We start from the raw sequence: 16,712 nt of genomic DNA on the forward strand, positions 1-16,712 counted from the left end.
CAGCCTTGTCTGCAGCCGAGCGAGCTGATGGTGGCGCCATTGACTCAACCGCCTTGATCCAGCCCCCCCGTGGGTCGTGCTGTTTGTCGCTGGGTTATACAGACAGCCCCGGCTGTGGGGTTTGTCCATGCAGGTGAGAAGCTTCTGCCTGAGCCTTGCACAGCAACAGTTCAGCAGCTGGGAATGACATCTGTGGCCAAGATTTGTCTGCCACGTGGCATCAAAAGTTCCCGGCTTACATCGACATAAATACATAAAAATAAAAATGGCTCCCTGTCCCCAAAGGGCTCACCATCTAAGAAAGAAACACAAGGCAGACACCAGGCACCAGCAGCAGCCTCTGGAGGGATGCTGTGCTGGGGATGGAGAGGGCCAGTTGCTCTCCCCCTGCTCAATCAAGAGAATCGCCACCTTACAAGGTGCCTCTTCTGTTCAGTTAGCAGGAGGACAGCCGAATGAGCTAGCAGGATCAGCAGCCCAATTGCGCCTCTCTTGATGAAGCCACAGAGCACAGATGCCTGCAGAGGTGAGGTGTGGAAGACTGCACGGCCAGCGGGCTGGACTCCGGTGGGGCTAGGGAACCCTGCGGGGGGTGGGGTGATGGAGTTTGTAGTCCAGCGACATCTGGGGACCCGGGTGTGAGAGCCCCTGGGGTAGGCTGCGGCCCCTCTGTTTTGCTGGGGTCATCAGCCTCAACTTGGTCTTCCTCAGCAATCAGGGCAGGGAAAGGGAGAGGTGGCGGGGAGGCCTTTTAAGAGCCGGGATCATGGACATGTTCTTGATGTTTGCAGGAAGTCCATAAGAGAACTCAGAAACAAGAAGAGAAAAAATGTGCCGATTCCATCATGCTCATTCAGCAGGATAAACTGCGCAGAACAGCAAACATGGCAGAATTGTGCAAACTGATGATTGCCCATTTGGACTAGTTTGCACAACTCAGGGGAAGGGGCAAGGGGCTGTGCGGGACCCCAGAGTCTCTCCCTCTGCTGCTGACTGGGGGTCTCATTCAGCATCCCCTCTAGCGCCTGAGACCTCACTAGGAGGAAACACCCGCAGGGACACCCCGCAGTCACAAGAGGCGGGAGGAGGGTTTCTCAACCACCGGTCCGTGAGGCATCACTAATAAAAACCAGCACCAGCACCCCCCACACAAAAATGGGGGCCACAGTGGGAGCTCTCCAGAGCTCATTCCCGGGCAGGCCTCCTTGCTGCTGGCCAACTTCCTCGACATGAACATTACCCAGCAGTGGGGGCTGCCTGGAAATGAACTCCGGAGAGCTGCCCGGAATGGCTTTTGGGGAGGTGCCTGGGGGTGGGGGGGGGGCGACCCCCTTACTAACTGCTGGTCCAGGAAACAGCACATGAATAGTGTCCTGGTCCAGGACTCCCCAAGTGTTGAGCAAGACTGTTCTAGAGGCTCCTAGTCCAACCTCTGCTGCCCACTGCAGGAAGCGGCCACCGCGTCCCTGACAGGGGTCACTCCGCCTCTGCTTGAACCCTCCCCCCACGGCACGAGGCAGGCTGTCTGTCCCCCTGTCTTCTCTTCTCCAGGCTAAACCTTCCTCACGTTCTGCTCAACCATAATAAGGACTAGCAGCTTGCATTTCCCCAAAGAAAGGAAGCTGGGGTTGTGCGGAAGCGAATTTCTGCCGCCTTCTGACCCTCCTGCCGGACTGCCGCCTCTCCACAGACCCGATGGCGAGGAGACCCCTCCGTTTGTCGACAAAGCCATTCACTCCGCCAGCTTGCAGCGATATGGCTGGGCAGCAAGGCTGAGCCTGACGACGTTTCCTGCTGGCTTTGGCGGGAGGGCGCTGCTGACACCCAGCCCTGCATTTGGCCCTGTCAGGTTGCGCAGGGGGAGGAAATGAAGGCTCCGGCATATCCTGTTCCTCAGCCGGCATCCGCGCCTTACCCATCATTAGTGGCAGGCTGAATTGCGGGGGGGGGGAGAGGGGGCGGCAGGCCGGACTCTGGAAGACGCAGCGCCTCCAGGCTCGAGACAGGCAACCCCCTTCGTGGGCCGCCGGGGCTGTTTCCCTACCAGACACCGTCTCCAGCTGCAAAGGACCGGGATCTAAATACGACCGTGATCGTGTTGTGGGGTGAGGAAGAGCCCCTGTGCCTAGGCAAGGGCAGGGGAATCTCTGGCGACAAGAATGGCCCCTTGCCACGACATCCGTCTGCTTACATGGCTTCGCCAACTCGCCCATCCACCTCTGGTTGCATCCCAAGAAGCCGTGGCCACCCCAGTCAGCGAGCAGCAGGCCAAGGGCTGGGCCCCCAGGCAGACGCACCGACAGTGTCCCTCCAGGTTGACTGCTGCCGTGGCTTCCCCCAGAGCATTTCGCCCGCTGCAATTTGGTGCCGCAGCCGAGGGCCCTGCTAGAGACCCTTCACCCAGGGCCTCTACAGAGGACTGCAAAAGCCAGGAATGGAGCCTCCATGTAGGCAGGCAGTATACCTCTGAAGATGAAACACAATGGACCCACAAATACGGATGGGTGGCCACCACCTTCAGGTCCTGCTGGTGAGCTTTGCAAAGGCATCTGTTTTAAACTGCTGAATGTTGGACGTGTTTTGTTTTGTTTTTTAATTGCATTAGGTTAGTTTTGATGTCTGTAACTTAAGCCACCTTGGGGACCCTGTCAAGGGCCAAAAGGTGAGACAGAAATATCATCATCATCATCATCATCATCATCATCATCATCATCATCATCATCATCATCATCACTTCTGAATTATCTTTCTGTTAGAGAAAATGTGGTGATCTTGGGTTGTATACTCATACATGGCGCAGTTGTCCAAGAATCTAATTTTTTTTCTTAAGAGTTCTGCAGTACATAGCATTGACAACAACAACAACAATTAATTGTACATAACATATACAGTAAGTATTATTACAAATACGAGTATATCACTGTTCAACAAAAATTCAGAGGTTTACTTAAAAAAAGAAATGAAATAGTTCCATGTTACAAAAGCACTTGCAATCTAAAAAAGATGACCAGAATAACCAATATTTAATTACAGTTAAACTTAAAAGTGATGGTTGACATGAGGAAAATTGCACCAAGTAGTCCTATTGGCATTAAAAGGATTATGCATTGCCTAACTTGTCCTTATGGCCCACCTTGCTCAGTATTGTCTACACAGACTGGCAGCAGCTTCTCCAAAGTTGCAGGCAGGAATCTCTCTCAGCCCTTTCTTGGAAATTATTCCAGGGAGGGAACTTGGAACCTTGATGCTCTTCCCAGAGCAGCGGCTCCATCCCCTGAGGGGAAGATCTGACAGTGCTCACACATCAAGCCTCCCATTCAAATGCAAACCAGGGAAGACCCTGCTTAGCAAAGGGGACAAGTCAGGCTTGCTACCAAGACCAGCTCTCCTCTCCTCAAATAATATGGGGGAATATATCCTCAATAAAATTGGTAGGTGATGTGTAATGTTTGCAAAACCTATTATGGCAAGGAGCCAGAACAAAACACCTCCTCGATAAGATCTGGAATCTTTCCTTTTAAGGCAAAGTGTACGAGCCTTTCAAGGTAATCCTAACCCTTAATAAAGGTAAAATAAAGTGTCAAGTCGATTGCAACTCCTGGCGCCCACAGAAAAGCCCTGTGGTTGTCTTTGGCAGAATGCAGGAGGAATGTACCACGGCCTGCCTCCTCCCACGCAGCAGGAGGAGAGGAGGCCTTTCAGCATCTTCCTGTATGGCTGCCCCTAGTCTGGGAAACAGACCAGCAGGCATTCGAACCGGCAACCTTCTGCTTGTTAGTCAAGCCTTTCCCCGCTGCACCACCTGATTTAATACTAACTGGCATTTCCTTGTGACACGGTTACCGTATCTGGATGTTATTGACAGTAGAAGTGGGATTCACTATAAGAGACCGAAAGATGGCACGTCTCCTAATCTGTAAACCTGTGACATACCTGGTTTTGTGTATGAACCAAACGGGTTCTTCTTAATCTAATGGGAGAAATTGCAAATTACATTAAACTGCACAGACATATATTTGTCAAACGACCTAATTGTCTTTGCAGCATGTGCGCATTTGATTATCAATCTGTGCATTTATTCATAAGGTCTTTTATACGTGCTACATGCCATTTTAATTCTATTTGTATATCTGTTAATTGATGATGATGATGATGATGATACTATTTACACACAGTCCCAGATGCTATTGACTGGATTTCGTACTTTCATTATCGGGCCCTTTCCAAGGGTCTAGGATAACTAAATTAACATCGGAGATCGCGTTGTCCTATTACTCCTGCTGTCCGAGTAGTGCGGCCTTCTGTAGCTGATGTGTTGTACTTTTACTGATGCCCAAAGTGTCGAGATGGTGTTCAAGCTCTTCGGGCACTGCTGCACCCGGGGCACCCACAACTATGGGCCCCACTATTGCTTTCTTCCTCCAGAGCCGCTAATTTATTATTGTTGTTGTTATTATTATTGTCTACAAACAAATTATCCTTGCAGAGGGCGGCCCACGCCAGTGTGCAGCCCGGCGCGCTTGACACAGCAGACAGGCAGCAAGCAGACAGTGGGTGCCACGAGGTGGCTCGTGCACCTGTAGGACTCCTGCCTGCCTGCCTGCCCGCCCGCCTCCTCCCCCGGACCGGGGCGCGCGGTGGTTCCTCTTGTGGCCGCCAGGGGGCGGGCCAGCCCCACTCCTCCGCCCCGGCGGCCACCTGTAGCCGCTACTGCAGCTGCGGCCGCCGGGCACGAGGGCAGAAGGGACGCCGCCGCCGCCGCCGGAGCAGCCGAGCCAGGCTGAGAGGCTGCCCGAGTCGGCGGCGAAGCACTCGGCGGACCGGTTCCCCTGCTTGGCTGGCGTGGCGACTTCCCGGCCCGCGGCGGCGCTTTGCATCTGGGCAGCCCAGGAGGAGGAGCAGCAGGAGGGAGGCGCCTCCGCCGCCGTCGAGGATCCGCGGAGCCCCGTCCATGCCCCTGCCCCTGCTGCCGCCGCCGGCATGGCCAAGAACACGTCGCTGCACTTCCGCGTGGTGGAGGGAAGGGACCTGCCCGCCAAGGACGTGTGAGTGGCCCCACCGCGCGTGTCCGCGGCTGGACGTGGCGCGCGCCCGCCGCTCCCAGCAGCCGGCAATGAGAGGTACACTGCCTCTGAGGCTGGAGGCTCCGTCCAGCCGGCCCGGCGCCTGCAGGCGGGCCATTCACGCTGCCCCAGAGAGGAGAGCACTCTACCTGCGGAATGGCCGGCCTGCAGGCAGCAGCGCGGCTCGCCTTCACGCTGGGGAAGGATCGGAGGGAGGGAGGAGCAGGAGCTGCCCAGAATGAGGGGCAGCCAGCCGCCGCCCCCCGCCCCTCGCTTAGGGCTGGCGGGTCCTCCGTGCTTCCAAAGAGCCGTCTATGCCCGGGTCCCCAACCTTCCGTAAAGACGAGCAGCTGAAGCAGCTCAGGTACCCCGCCCCCCCGAGGGGTTTTTCTGGGGGGGGTGAGAGAGAGAGAATGTGTGTGTGTGCGCGCGCACAGAGAGAGAGAGAGACTGAAATGTTAGGGTTAGGGAGACGGGGGTTACTCGCGAGTTCTTTCATGGCAATCAAAGGAACTTGCTGGGCTCCGTAAGGGTGACACTGAAATCTGTGTGTGTGTTTGTGCACAGACATAAAACCTCCCCATAAATGTCAGTGTCGCCGTTCAGGATCCAGCCACTGACTCACGTATAATCCACACAAAGTTCCTCATAAACAATCTGACTGCAATGATTAACTTCAGTGGGAGTCGGAATTCTCTGCCGTGGTTTTCGGAAGCCTGCCGGTCAGGGGATGCTACGCTGGAAGCCAAGGGCGCGGCTGCAGCAGTTGGGGACCGCAGGAAGGCCTCCAGGACCCCTAAGGGTGCTAGTCCCCTCTGCTAGCAACCCTTGGTCTAAGCCATTAGCCATTGCCACATCTTGTGGCAGCCAGTTCCATATGCTAATTCTGCATGGTGTGGAGAAATGTGGCCTTTGATCTGTGGGGTGTGGTTTGGTGTGGGGGGGGGGGCACAGAAAGAAGTTCTCTCTCTCTCTCTCTCTCCCTGTTTCCTCCACATGGGGTGGTCTTCTTAGAAGCCTCTTCCTGCAGATTCTCTCTCCAGCTCTTCCTAAAACTAAAAAGTCCCAAGCGCTTTACCTTCTCCAGGCAGGGAAGGTGCTCCAAACCTTTAATCCAGAGGGGTTCCCTCAAACTGGACTCCCCAGAGGTTATTGGTCTACAACCCATCATCCCTTGCCATTTGGGCAGCATGGCAGGGGACGATGGGAGTTGTAGTCCAACAACCTCTGGGGACCCAAGTTTGAGACCCCCTGCTTTGATCATTCTGGCTGCCCAGAATGGGTGGGGGGCGGGGCGGGCAGTGACATGGCTTCCTGGGGTCAGGATCACCCCGCCCCTCTAATCACTCTCCTGGGACGGAGGAGACTCTGGCCCTCTTTGGGATCAGCAGCCAGAAGACCCCTCTGGGAAGTGCCGCCCCCCCCCCCCATGAAGGAGCCGGAGCAGATTTAGGATGCTCAGCAGGCTGGAGTTGTTGCCCGGGGACCTGGGAGACCACCTGAGTTCGGATCCCGCCCCTCAGGGGTGACCTTGGCCCAGCCTCTCACTCTCTGCCCAGCCTACCTCACAGGGAGGTTGTGAGGACAAGCTGGGGGGGAGCGAAGGATGCCCCCTCCCTCCTGGAGTTCCTTGGAAGAGGCGGGATAGAAGCCAAGCAAATTCTCAACAGCTTCTCCACGAGAAGCCAGGAGCCGAGAGTCCATCCCAGCAGGAGGATATGGGGCTGGTGAGACCCACCAACCCCTGTGGGGCTTATTGCAGGCCCCACCCCTCTCCATACCAGGCAACCACAAGCACAGGCCATGGTAGCCCTTTCCCTGCCCGGGTGGTGGGGATACAGTGCAGGTGAGGGGTTTTAGAAAATGGTGTGTGATTTGGGGAAAGCGGACAGGAGGAGTTGGGGGGCATCCTGTGAAACTGATGGGCAAGAGATTTTAACTGTAAACCGCCCAGAGTCGTATGTTTTGGGTGGTATAGAAAATATTTTAAATAAAATAAAATGAGTGAGTGATTTGGGCCCATAAAAGAGAGGGGTCTTGTGTTTTTCCCATAGCACACCATTATGGATTCTTGGGCTATCTGCTGTGATAACTAAATGGAGCCTCCAGGTTTAGAGGCAGTCTACCCCTCGACACCGGTTGCTAGGGGATGAAGAATGGGGAAGCTCTGAGTACCCTATGTGGGGGTACCAGAAGCATCTGGCTGGCTGTTGTCGGAAACGGGAGATAGGGTTAGTTAGATGGACCTTCGTACTCATTCAGGATGGCTCTTCTGTTCTCGTCCTGCCAGGTTAGCTGCCTCTTTTCTGCAGGTAGGAAGCACATCGGTGAGATGTAGGAAAGTAGAAGTCCTCACACTTGAGGGCCCAGATTTCTTGGACGACAACTCCCATCACCCCTAGCCTTCAGCCACTGTGGTGGTGGGTGATGGAAGTTGTAGTCCAAGAACATCTGGACCCCATGGGGTTCAGTGTGGTGGGCAGAGCTGGGCGAGGCAAAGCCGGGATGTGGCTCAAGGCCCTCGAAGAGCCGCCCAGTGGGGGCACGGGAGATGGGGGGGGGCAGAAGTGGCAAAGTGCATCTCAGTGGGGCAGGTTTTGCCCCACATGTTCAGCTTCTGTCCGGGAAGTGACAACATCACCCAGGTCCCCCTCCTCAGTATCTTTTCTCTGAAGTAAGTGCTCTTGATTTTGATGGGGCCACCTTGGAAGCCAGCAAGGGGCACGTTTGGGGCCGCGGCCTTTTCATACCCAGGATGTGACTCCGTGAGCACGTCCAAGTGTCGACCGAGGGGGAGTTGCTTGCCGAATCGCTTGCCGAATCGCTCGCCCTGGGGGGGAAATGGCACCGCAGAAAACTGAACCGGGGCTCTTCAGCTCAGAGCTGCTGCTCGTAACCCTAAGAAAAGCCCTGCTGGGTCAGGCATTGCCCCAGTTCTGTCAAGGCCAGCATCCCACTTGCCAAAGGGGCCAGCCAGAGCGGGGCTCGTAGCCTTGGGTCCCTGGGCATGGTTGGACTACAACTCCCACCATCTCCTGCCACAATAGCCAAAGTGATGGGAGTTGTAGTCCATCCCCCCTGGGGACCCTTGCTCCAGGAAGTGCCCGAGCTGGGCTTGCAGGCATCAGGCCCGCCGGCTGCTTTCCCCTCCCTCCCTCTGCTCTGCTTGCAGGAGGGGATGACAGGGGTCAGTGGCCAGGGGCCGGCCGGGGTCTTTCCTGCCATGCCGGGCTCCGGAGCCCCTCCGGAGTGTCTGGCTGGGCTGCTGTGTTGGAGGCAGAGAGCTGGCCCTGGGAGCCCTCTGGGGCAAGCAAAAGGCAGGTGGGGGGGGAGCTCCCGATAGATCCCTGGGCCATGGTCCAGGGTGGGCACTGGGTAAGGAGTTCTGACTCACAGCTGGTTAATGGCACCCATGACAGAGGGGCCCCCCCCATAGGTCCATCTAGCTATTGTCCAGGACTGCTTTCACAGACTGGCAGCGGCTTCTCCAAGGCTGCAGGCAGGAGTCTCTCTCAGCCCCATCTTGGAGAGGCTGCCAGGGAGGGAACTTGGAACCTAGATGCTCTTCCCAGAGTGGCTCCATCCCCTGCGGAGGGGAATCTCTTGCAGGGCTCACCCTTCTAGTCTCCCCTTCAAATGCAACCAGGGTGGACCCTGCTTAGCGAAGGGGACCAGTCAGGCTGGCTGCCACAAGACGACCTCCTCCTCCTCCTCCTCCTCCTCCTCCAGGGCGGCCCTTCAGAGGTATTTGGAGAAGGCTCCCACCGTGAGGGTCCCTCCTGAGCCGTCTCTTCTCCCAGCGAAACCTCCTCCTCCAGCCCACCGACCGTTCCTCACAGGACTCGCTGCGCACAGAGAGACACGCAGACCCCTCGCAGTTCTCCTCCTCCGAACCGGCTGCAGGACCTTCGGGGTCCGACTCTGCTGCCAGCCTTGGCTTTGCAGCGCGTGAGGGTTTTTCTGGGTGCAGCCAAGCCGTGAAGGAGGAGGATCCCACCCACAGAGATCAGCAGCCCTGCGGGCAAAGGGGCCTCTGCCCATCTCCCCCAGGCCCCATAGCTCTAAGGACCAGCAGCCTGCCGGGCGCCGCTCCTGCTTTTTGGGACGGGGTTTCTGACCTCCTGCTGCTGCTGCTCTGGGCTGGGCTGGGGCCGGGGCCAAGCCCACCGTGGCCCTCTCTGTCGGGCAGGCAGGCTGGTCCTTGCAGGCCGGAGCTCTCAAGGGACGCGGGAGAGGGAGGATTCTGCCTTGAGCCGAGTCCGACTTACGGCTTCCATGGATGTCGGGACACCACTCTCTGTGTGTGGCTGGCTTCAGGAGCTGGCGAACCGGCTGGCGCTGGGGGGGGGGGGGGGCTTCTGTTCCGAGACCAGGCGTCCTGCCCAGGCAACTCCACAGAAGCCCTGGCCCCGCAGAAGGACCCCACAGAAAGGGAGCAGCGCCCCCGTTCCTCCCACGGAGCAGCTTTTATGGGGCATCCATCTGGCTTTGCCGGGCTGCTTCTGCTCAGCAGGCTGAATTAGGGGTCGAGCTGCAATTCAGGCTGATAGTAATCTATAAACAATGGAGGGGGAGGCAGGGCGGGGCTTCATCACACCCCAGAGAGAGAGAGAGGCCAGCCCCACGGATTCAGCAGGGCAGGTGGCCAGGCGAGAGCGAGAGGGGGGGGGAGTCCGGCAGCCGGCCTTTCTTTGCGCCTCTTGGCTGCACAGAACCAAACCTGCCAAATGCGGGGGGGGGGGTGTCCCACAAGGATGGCAAGGAGAAGTCAGCCCCAGAGACCACCCCCATGGGGTTAGACGAAGGAGTGGAGGGAGAGGCAAGGATGGGCACAGCCATACTTCTTGGAGTGTGGAAGGATTTGTGCTTGTGGTCCAAAATCTCCCCGCAGGGACCCCCCTGGTTCCCTGGATTCCTGCCAAATAACAATGAGATCTGGAAATCGACAGAGATCTCAGAGGACGGCCTCCAGTTAGTCAGGATTGATTCTGACCGGCTTCCAGATCTCATTGTTTCTTGGGGAGGAATGACATGGAGCAGGGTTTCCCTTGGTGGCTCTGTGTCACGCTGGCTGTTCTCCGCAGTCCTGTGGCTTCGTGCTGGCTTTGGATCCCACTTCAGGGGAGGTTCCTGGCTTGGTTGCATTGCCACATTGCTGGGCAGGGAGGAGCTTGAGGCAGGGCTCCCCAAATGGTGCTGGACTACAGCTCCCATCACCCCCTGTCCCAAAGGCCTTTGGCCATTTGGGGATGATGGGAGTTGTAGTCCAGCAAGACTATCTCGGGGGGGGGGGGCAAAGTCTGAGAAGCCCTGCCTTAAACCAGCCCAGAACTGACACAGGCCTCGTCCAGATGCAGTGCTAAAGCTCTCAATTGTCCATTCATTAAAGCAATTTAGTGCTATGAGGCGAGTGAGCCTCGGCAAGCCACATACTCTGCGCACTCTGCCTCCCCCCCACTCTTCTTTTGCACACAGCAGGAGGAGGAGGAGGAGGAGGAGGTTTGCTCCCTGGCCTGCTGGCCTGTTGACAGATGAACTTAGTCTGACAGTGTGTCCTAACCCCACTCAGCCAAGGCATCAGGATCTGGAATTGCAGCTTGGCCCTGGCTTGTTTCAACCTCGCAGCGTTTTGGAGCAAGGTGGGCACGTGGTGGAGCCGTGACTGGTTCTGATGTGAAAGGGGAAGCTGCAAATCTCCTCTTGTGCAAGAGAAAGGCGGAGAGGGCCAGCGAGGGGCTTGGCAGCTGCTCTCCTCCTCTTCTTCGTGATCTGAGAGTGCAGGCTCCAGCTTCGCGTGGCTGCCGTGAGCGTCTGTTTGCCCAAAGATGTGGCCAAGAGGAGAAATAAGAGGAGGAGGGGGATAGCCACGGAGTTCAGCACGGGGCACCTAAGACTGCGGCTCACGGAAGCAAATCCACACTCCATCGTGCTGATCCAAGGTTTAGGGTGGCATCTGAACCCCCGACTTCTGTGTCTTGTCTTTTCCCCTGAAAAGGAGGGGCCGGGCGGGGAGGATTTCGGTCAGACAGACAAACCACCATAGCAGTGCTGGTGGAAGCGGAGTGAAGTGAGCAAGCCCCCCCCCCCGCGCAAAGAGAAGTCGCTCCCCCCACCCCCGGCTGAATCACACACTGGAAATTTGAGTAAAACTGCAGGCATAAGCAAGCGTGCTGAAGTGGTGGTGGTCGAGATGTTTATATACCGCTTTTCGACAATGAGGAGCTTTAAAAAATACTCACGTGTGTGTGTGTTTGGTTCCCCAAGGTCTGGCACCAGCGACCCCTACTGCATCATCAAGGTTGACAACGAGGTGGTGGCCAGGTGAGCACAAGTGGGACCTGGAAGTCTGGAACGCCTCCTCCGTCTCCCCTGACGGGTGGCTCGGTTGATGTGTGGCCGCAACAGAGGGGTGATGCTGGACTGGAGAGCCTCCGTATTCGCCGGGGGTTCCGTTCTCCGCTCCTGCCGCGGAGACGGAAACCACGAATACGGAGGCATTGGGCCAATGCCTTCGGTTCCCAGGGGTCGGGAAAATGGCAAAACAAAGGGTTAAATGGCCCTTTAAGTGCAGGGGGAAATGGCCTAACATGCCTCATGGGTCCCCCATAGTCCAGAAGTCCCCACAAATAGTTAAAAGGGGGGGCGGCTGAATACTGCATGGTCTTCCCCGTTTTTTAAAATACCAGAGCCATTTTGAGGCGCCTGCTCTCAAAATGGCAGCCAGAAATGACCTCCCAGATCATTTCCGGCCACCCCTCCTCCAACCCGTGGATACACCAGGTTAACCCTTCTAAAGCCGGTTTTCCCCTGCGTATACTAAGGTCGGGTGTCAATTCCCCAACCGTGGATACGTGAAATCATGGATACTGAGTCCGCGATTAACAGTGGGGTGGTCTCCTGTCCTGGAGGACACCCTTGAATAACTCCCAGCCAACAACCTCACTTGGAACAGGAGAGGCCCTTCTTCCCGAGAGAATCTTGGGAGTTGTTGTCGTCCCCAAAGGGTGCATCGGGATCTGTGACAGAGTTTTCACTCTCAGCAGACGGCAATTCCCAGGATTCTTTAGGGGGAAGCCATCCCAGTCTGGAACAAACCCATATCATTCTGTAAAGTGGAGAGGGCCAAAGGGCTGCCTGACTCTGTTGCACGTCATGTCATAGCCTTCGGGTAGGGTTGCCATATTCAAACTTCCCAAATCCGGGTGGCCTAATTTGCACAGTAGTCAAATTATGCAAATTATGCGGCAAGTAATTTGCATTCTATTTATTTGACAGATTCTTATACTTTTCCCTCCTTCTCTGCCCTCCCATGTGATTGGACCCAGAGTAAAATCCGGGCAACACATTTGAAATCCAGGCGGAGGAGCCAAAATGTGGGGGGCTACTCTAAATTCTGGGGGACATGGTGGCAACGCAACCTTCAGGCCAATCTCCATTTCCAACCAAGCAGACGGTAGGGACCTCTTCAGACTGCTTCGAAAGCAGTTGCGAGATCATGGGAAGATACTCTCTCCTCCTCAGGGGCGTAGCAAGGTTGGAGTGACAAGATTTTAAAATGCCCCCCCCCACTGAAGCTCAGCTCATGAAGTAAAGAAATCTTAAATGAGGCTGAATAGTGGTAACCAAAAGCAGAGTAAAAATTTGTCTGTCTGTCTGTCTATATATATATATATCCATACTATGTGCCATAATAGAACATCATCCTCAATTATTTTTAAAAAGGTTTTGTAAATTGTGGATGATGCAAGTCATTGAATGGTACTAGAGAAAGACATGCGGTTCTGGTCGCTCCCGGGCTTAACACTCACATCAGTTTCGGAGGATGAATACAACTGAAGGAAGCCCGGGCGTGTACGCGGCTGGGGGAGTCAGTCATGTGACTTGCCTCTGGGCCCCCCCCAAGGCAGTGGGCCCCCAGACAACTGTCTCCCCTGGCCCCGTTCTAGTGACGCCCCTGCTCCCCCACCCCCGAAACCTTTTGCCTGTAGAAGGAAAGTGCGTGAGGGAGAATAATGCCAAGACAGCCTTCTCCCTGACATGCTCGATTTCCATTTCCAGAGAGTTTTCTCTCCCTGGGGGAGACTTCCAGCTTGGGAACTCCGGCTCCCTCTTGCATTTCCAAGGGGCAGTCCCAGATGGCTTGCAGCGCTGGTTGTTGTTCTGAAGTGTCGATGAGTTTGATCTCCCTCCAGCAGCAAACTGGAATGATTTGTTCTGCCTGGTTCCAGAAAGCGAAAGCAAAAGTGACCTGCTGTGGGCACCTCTTTGTATTGTGGGGGCTACAGAGCGACACCTAGTGACAGAAACCAAGCATGACACAGAACGCCCAAATGCCCTCAGTCTGTGTGTGTGTGGGGGGGGGGGGGGGGAAGAACTCTTCTCTGTTTGCATCTCAAGGGGAAGCAAAGCAGATCTTGTCTGGTTCTAAGCTGCAGAGCCGCTCAGCATAGCCCAGGTTGCCTGCCCTCCTCCTTGCTGCCTGTCCAGGCCGAGAGAGCTCGTAGTTTTGCCCGGGGTGCAGATCCATCCCTTTCCCCTTTGGTGGAAGGGGTGCTGCTGGTATTGCTCCCCTGGCAGCTTGGCACGGGACGGTGCCGCAGGCCGAAGGAACTCTGCTCCCCTTGCTGCCTGGGGTGGCAGCAGCCGGTGAGATCCACTGCGCCTTGGGCGGTGCCCTCATCCACGGGCCCTGGCGACACGCCTGTCCCACCTGGTCCCTCCTCAGATATTTGCTCAGGAGCGAGTTAATTGTCTTCCAAGGGGCTCGAAGTGAGAGCAAGATCTGAGCTGCTCCGATTCATCCTTGGATGGGTAAACGATTAACCCGGCGAGGACGAAAGTGGCGCAGAGGGCGCTGGGCCCCTTGTCCAGGCTCTTGTTCCCAGCCGCTTGGTGTGGCAAGAAGAGGCCACCCCAAGATCAAGTATTCCTCTTGTGGGGGCAGTCGGAGAATTCCCTCCGAGCCCCCCGAGATACGAAAACCGGAGAACCTGCCGCGTTGTCTGGACAGCTTGCTTCTGGGTTCACACCGTGGAAGGAAAGCCTGGAGACATGAGACTGGAGGGGTCTGGGGTGGCGGGGTGGCTGTGGGGGCAGCAGCAGCAGCAGGGCACCCATGTCCCCCTCCCCCAAAGGGAGCAGCCAAGGCTGACGCAAAGGGCGTCTAGTTTCTAGTTCTGGGGGCATCCGCGAGGCATTCGGATGCCCTGCTTAAAAAAAGAGGGCAAGGGGGGGGCATTTAGCACTCGGCTGCCTCCTCCGGGCCCCAGAGGTCTGTGTGGACAGAACCGCAGAGCTGGGGACGGCTTCGCAGGGCATCTCCGCAAACCAGGAAAGCGGCGCATGGACCCTGGCCGCACAGCCTGGCGCAGGCTTGGAAACTGCCAACAGGCCCCCGCTCCACGCAGAACTAGCCCTGGAGGTTGGGTGAGGCGGGGGGGGGCACAGCTGCCCAGTCACAGCAACGCGGGCACCCTGGCTTCCTCCGCAGTTTGCCGAGGGGGCCCCTGTGGCCTGGACCCTCTCCTCCCTCCCTCCCTCCCCGGCAAGAAGAAGACAAAAACGGTGTCCAAAGGGAGTAGCAAGCCAGGCCCTGATCAATGAAGTTGTCTGCAGCTTCTGTAACGCCTTCAAGTCCTCTTCAAGCGCACAGCAGGGTGTAGCAAGCGTAGCAGGCACAGAGGATGGCCACGCCAGGAGCATTCATGTGCACAGCCCTCATTGATACCAGGCCTTTTCCCATCGTGAAACACCACACTTACATGCATCTTATTTTATATAACCAGTTTGGTGTCCTGCTTTCCCTCTCCAAAGGGAAGTGCCCAGAGAGAAGGCTCCTCTTGAGGCAGGGAGTTCCACATGCCTGGTGCCATGGTGTGGCATGGGCATACCGGTGGGGGATTGTGGCATGGCTGTTTCCCGTGCTTTGGACAGTTCCAAGATGGCTGGATGTTTGGCACTGACTGTCCCTCTGCCTTTACCTTGCAGGACTGCAACGGTGTGGAAGAACTTGAACCCCTTCTGGGGAGAGGAATATACCCTGCACCTCCCCATGGGGTTCCACAACCTCTCCTTCTATGTTCTGGATGAAGACACCATCGGGTAAGGGGCCGAGTGGAGGCCAGAAAAGTGACATGGACCCAGGGCCTGCTGCTCTTCCCGCCAAGGAGGGGATCGCAGGGAACCCTCTTGAGGCTGATTTCTATCAGCATTCATGCTTTTGCTTGTGAGCAAAAGTTAGGTCCTTGTCCCAAGGAGCTTACAATCTAAATTTCAGACACTGGAGAGATGGGGATAGAAAGAAGGGTGTGGCATTTCCAAGGGGTGAGTGCAAGCAAATATAGTTACATGCACATAAAATAAATAAACAAACATAACACTTGATCCACTGATTGATTGACTGAAAGTTATACAGGCTTTCAGTCAAACTTCCAGGGTGGTTTACAGTTAAAAAAAAAAAATCTTGCCACCATCCTGGTTAATTAGTATCTGGAGGATTGTAGTTATACTTAAACTTTGAATAATTCAAAAGAAAATGAAACCGCAGATAAATTTGTAAACAAATACGCATTATTTAGTTTTGGGATAGTAATTTCCATGACTGTCTGCCTCCATACACTTCCTTTTCAGTGACATGGTATGCATATTCATTTAATGGTAATATGCATTAATGCTCAGTTAGAACATTTACCAATGTATTGTTCAAGCTTTGTATGGGCATGATACCTGTGCCTTAACATAAAATAAAATTTTAAAATCCCCAAACACACACAGCCAGTCGAAACAGGAATTTAAATCGCAGTGAAGGCAGCAGAACAGAATTCGCTACTGCACAAGATGTTCGGGGATCATAAGGCCCCCGCAGGAAGGAGTCTGCCAAGCCAGAGTGGAGCGTGGCCTGCACTGACCCTGAACTTGGCTGCTGGGTTAATCCCAATTCTCTGATTTTCTGGCAGGCAACGGTGGTTTCTGTAGGGCGGGAGCAGAGGTGGCGTTTCCCTCCCTCTGTGCCGGAGCGGTTGGCAGGACGGTAATCCTATTGTGCGAGGAGGAAGTTGGCAGTAGAAACCGACAAAAACCCAAACTGGGGCTGGGTGGGGGGTGGGGAAAGACCCACGAGCGTCATGCGGTCAAGGCATGTTTGCTAGGAGGAGAGCTGGCCTTGTGGCAGCAAGCAGGAATCGTCCCCTTAGCTAAGCAGGGGCTGCCCTGGGTTGCATTTCAATGGGAGACGATACATGGGAGCACTGGAAGACATTCCCCTTAGGCGGTGTTGGGGCTGCTCTGGGAAGAGCCCCAGCCTACTTGCATGCAGAAGGTTCCCAGTCCCCTCCCTGGCAGCATCTCCAAGACTGGGCTGGGAGAGACTCCTGCCTGCCACCTTGGAGAAGCCGCTGCCGGTCTGCGTAGACAATACTGAGCTAGACGGACCAGTGGTCTGACTCAGTAAATGGCAGCTTCCTCTGTTCCTATGCACGAGTCCCATGTAAGGGAGCACAGAGATGCTATTTTGTTCTAGCTGTGAGCTTTCCTGCTGTGAAGTGCTGCAGATGTCTCTGCCTGCGGAGACCCGTTGCCTCCGTCTTCCCCACAGGGTTCTTTGTCCCACTGGGCTCCCTGTTTGTGTGGACCCCCTGTGGGCACCACCCC

At 55.8% G+C, this 16,712-nt stretch overlaps 1 protein-coding gene across 5 annotated transcripts in view; it reads left to right on the top strand.

The window, feature by feature from the left end:
• Positions 1–4,672: 4,672 nt before the first annotated feature.
• RASAL1 (RAS protein activator like 1) overlaps positions 4,673–16,712 on the top strand; it is a 50,712-nt gene continuing 38,672 nt past the window's right edge. The window contains exons 1-3 of one of the 5 annotated variants that reach the window (XM_053280322.1): positions 4,673–5,045; positions 11,328–11,384; positions 15,051–15,164. In XM_053280322.1, the coding sequence (XP_053136297.1) occupies positions 4,981–5,045; positions 11,328–11,384; positions 15,051–15,164 (236 nt within the window). In that variant the 5' untranslated portion in view covers positions 4,673–4,980. Of the gene's footprint in view, positions 5,121–5,362; positions 5,428–10,593; positions 10,703–11,327; positions 11,385–15,050; positions 15,165–16,712 lie in introns of those variants that run through there. The other 4 variants (XM_053280320.1, XM_053280323.1, XM_053280321.1 and 1 more) reach the window with 4 other exon arrangements.

This window comes from Hemicordylus capensis, chromosome 15, assembly GCF_027244095.1.
Source record: "Hemicordylus capensis ecotype Gifberg chromosome 15, rHemCap1.1.pri, whole genome shotgun sequence".
NCBI lineage: Eukaryota > Metazoa > Chordata > Lepidosauria > Squamata > Cordylidae > Hemicordylus > Hemicordylus capensis.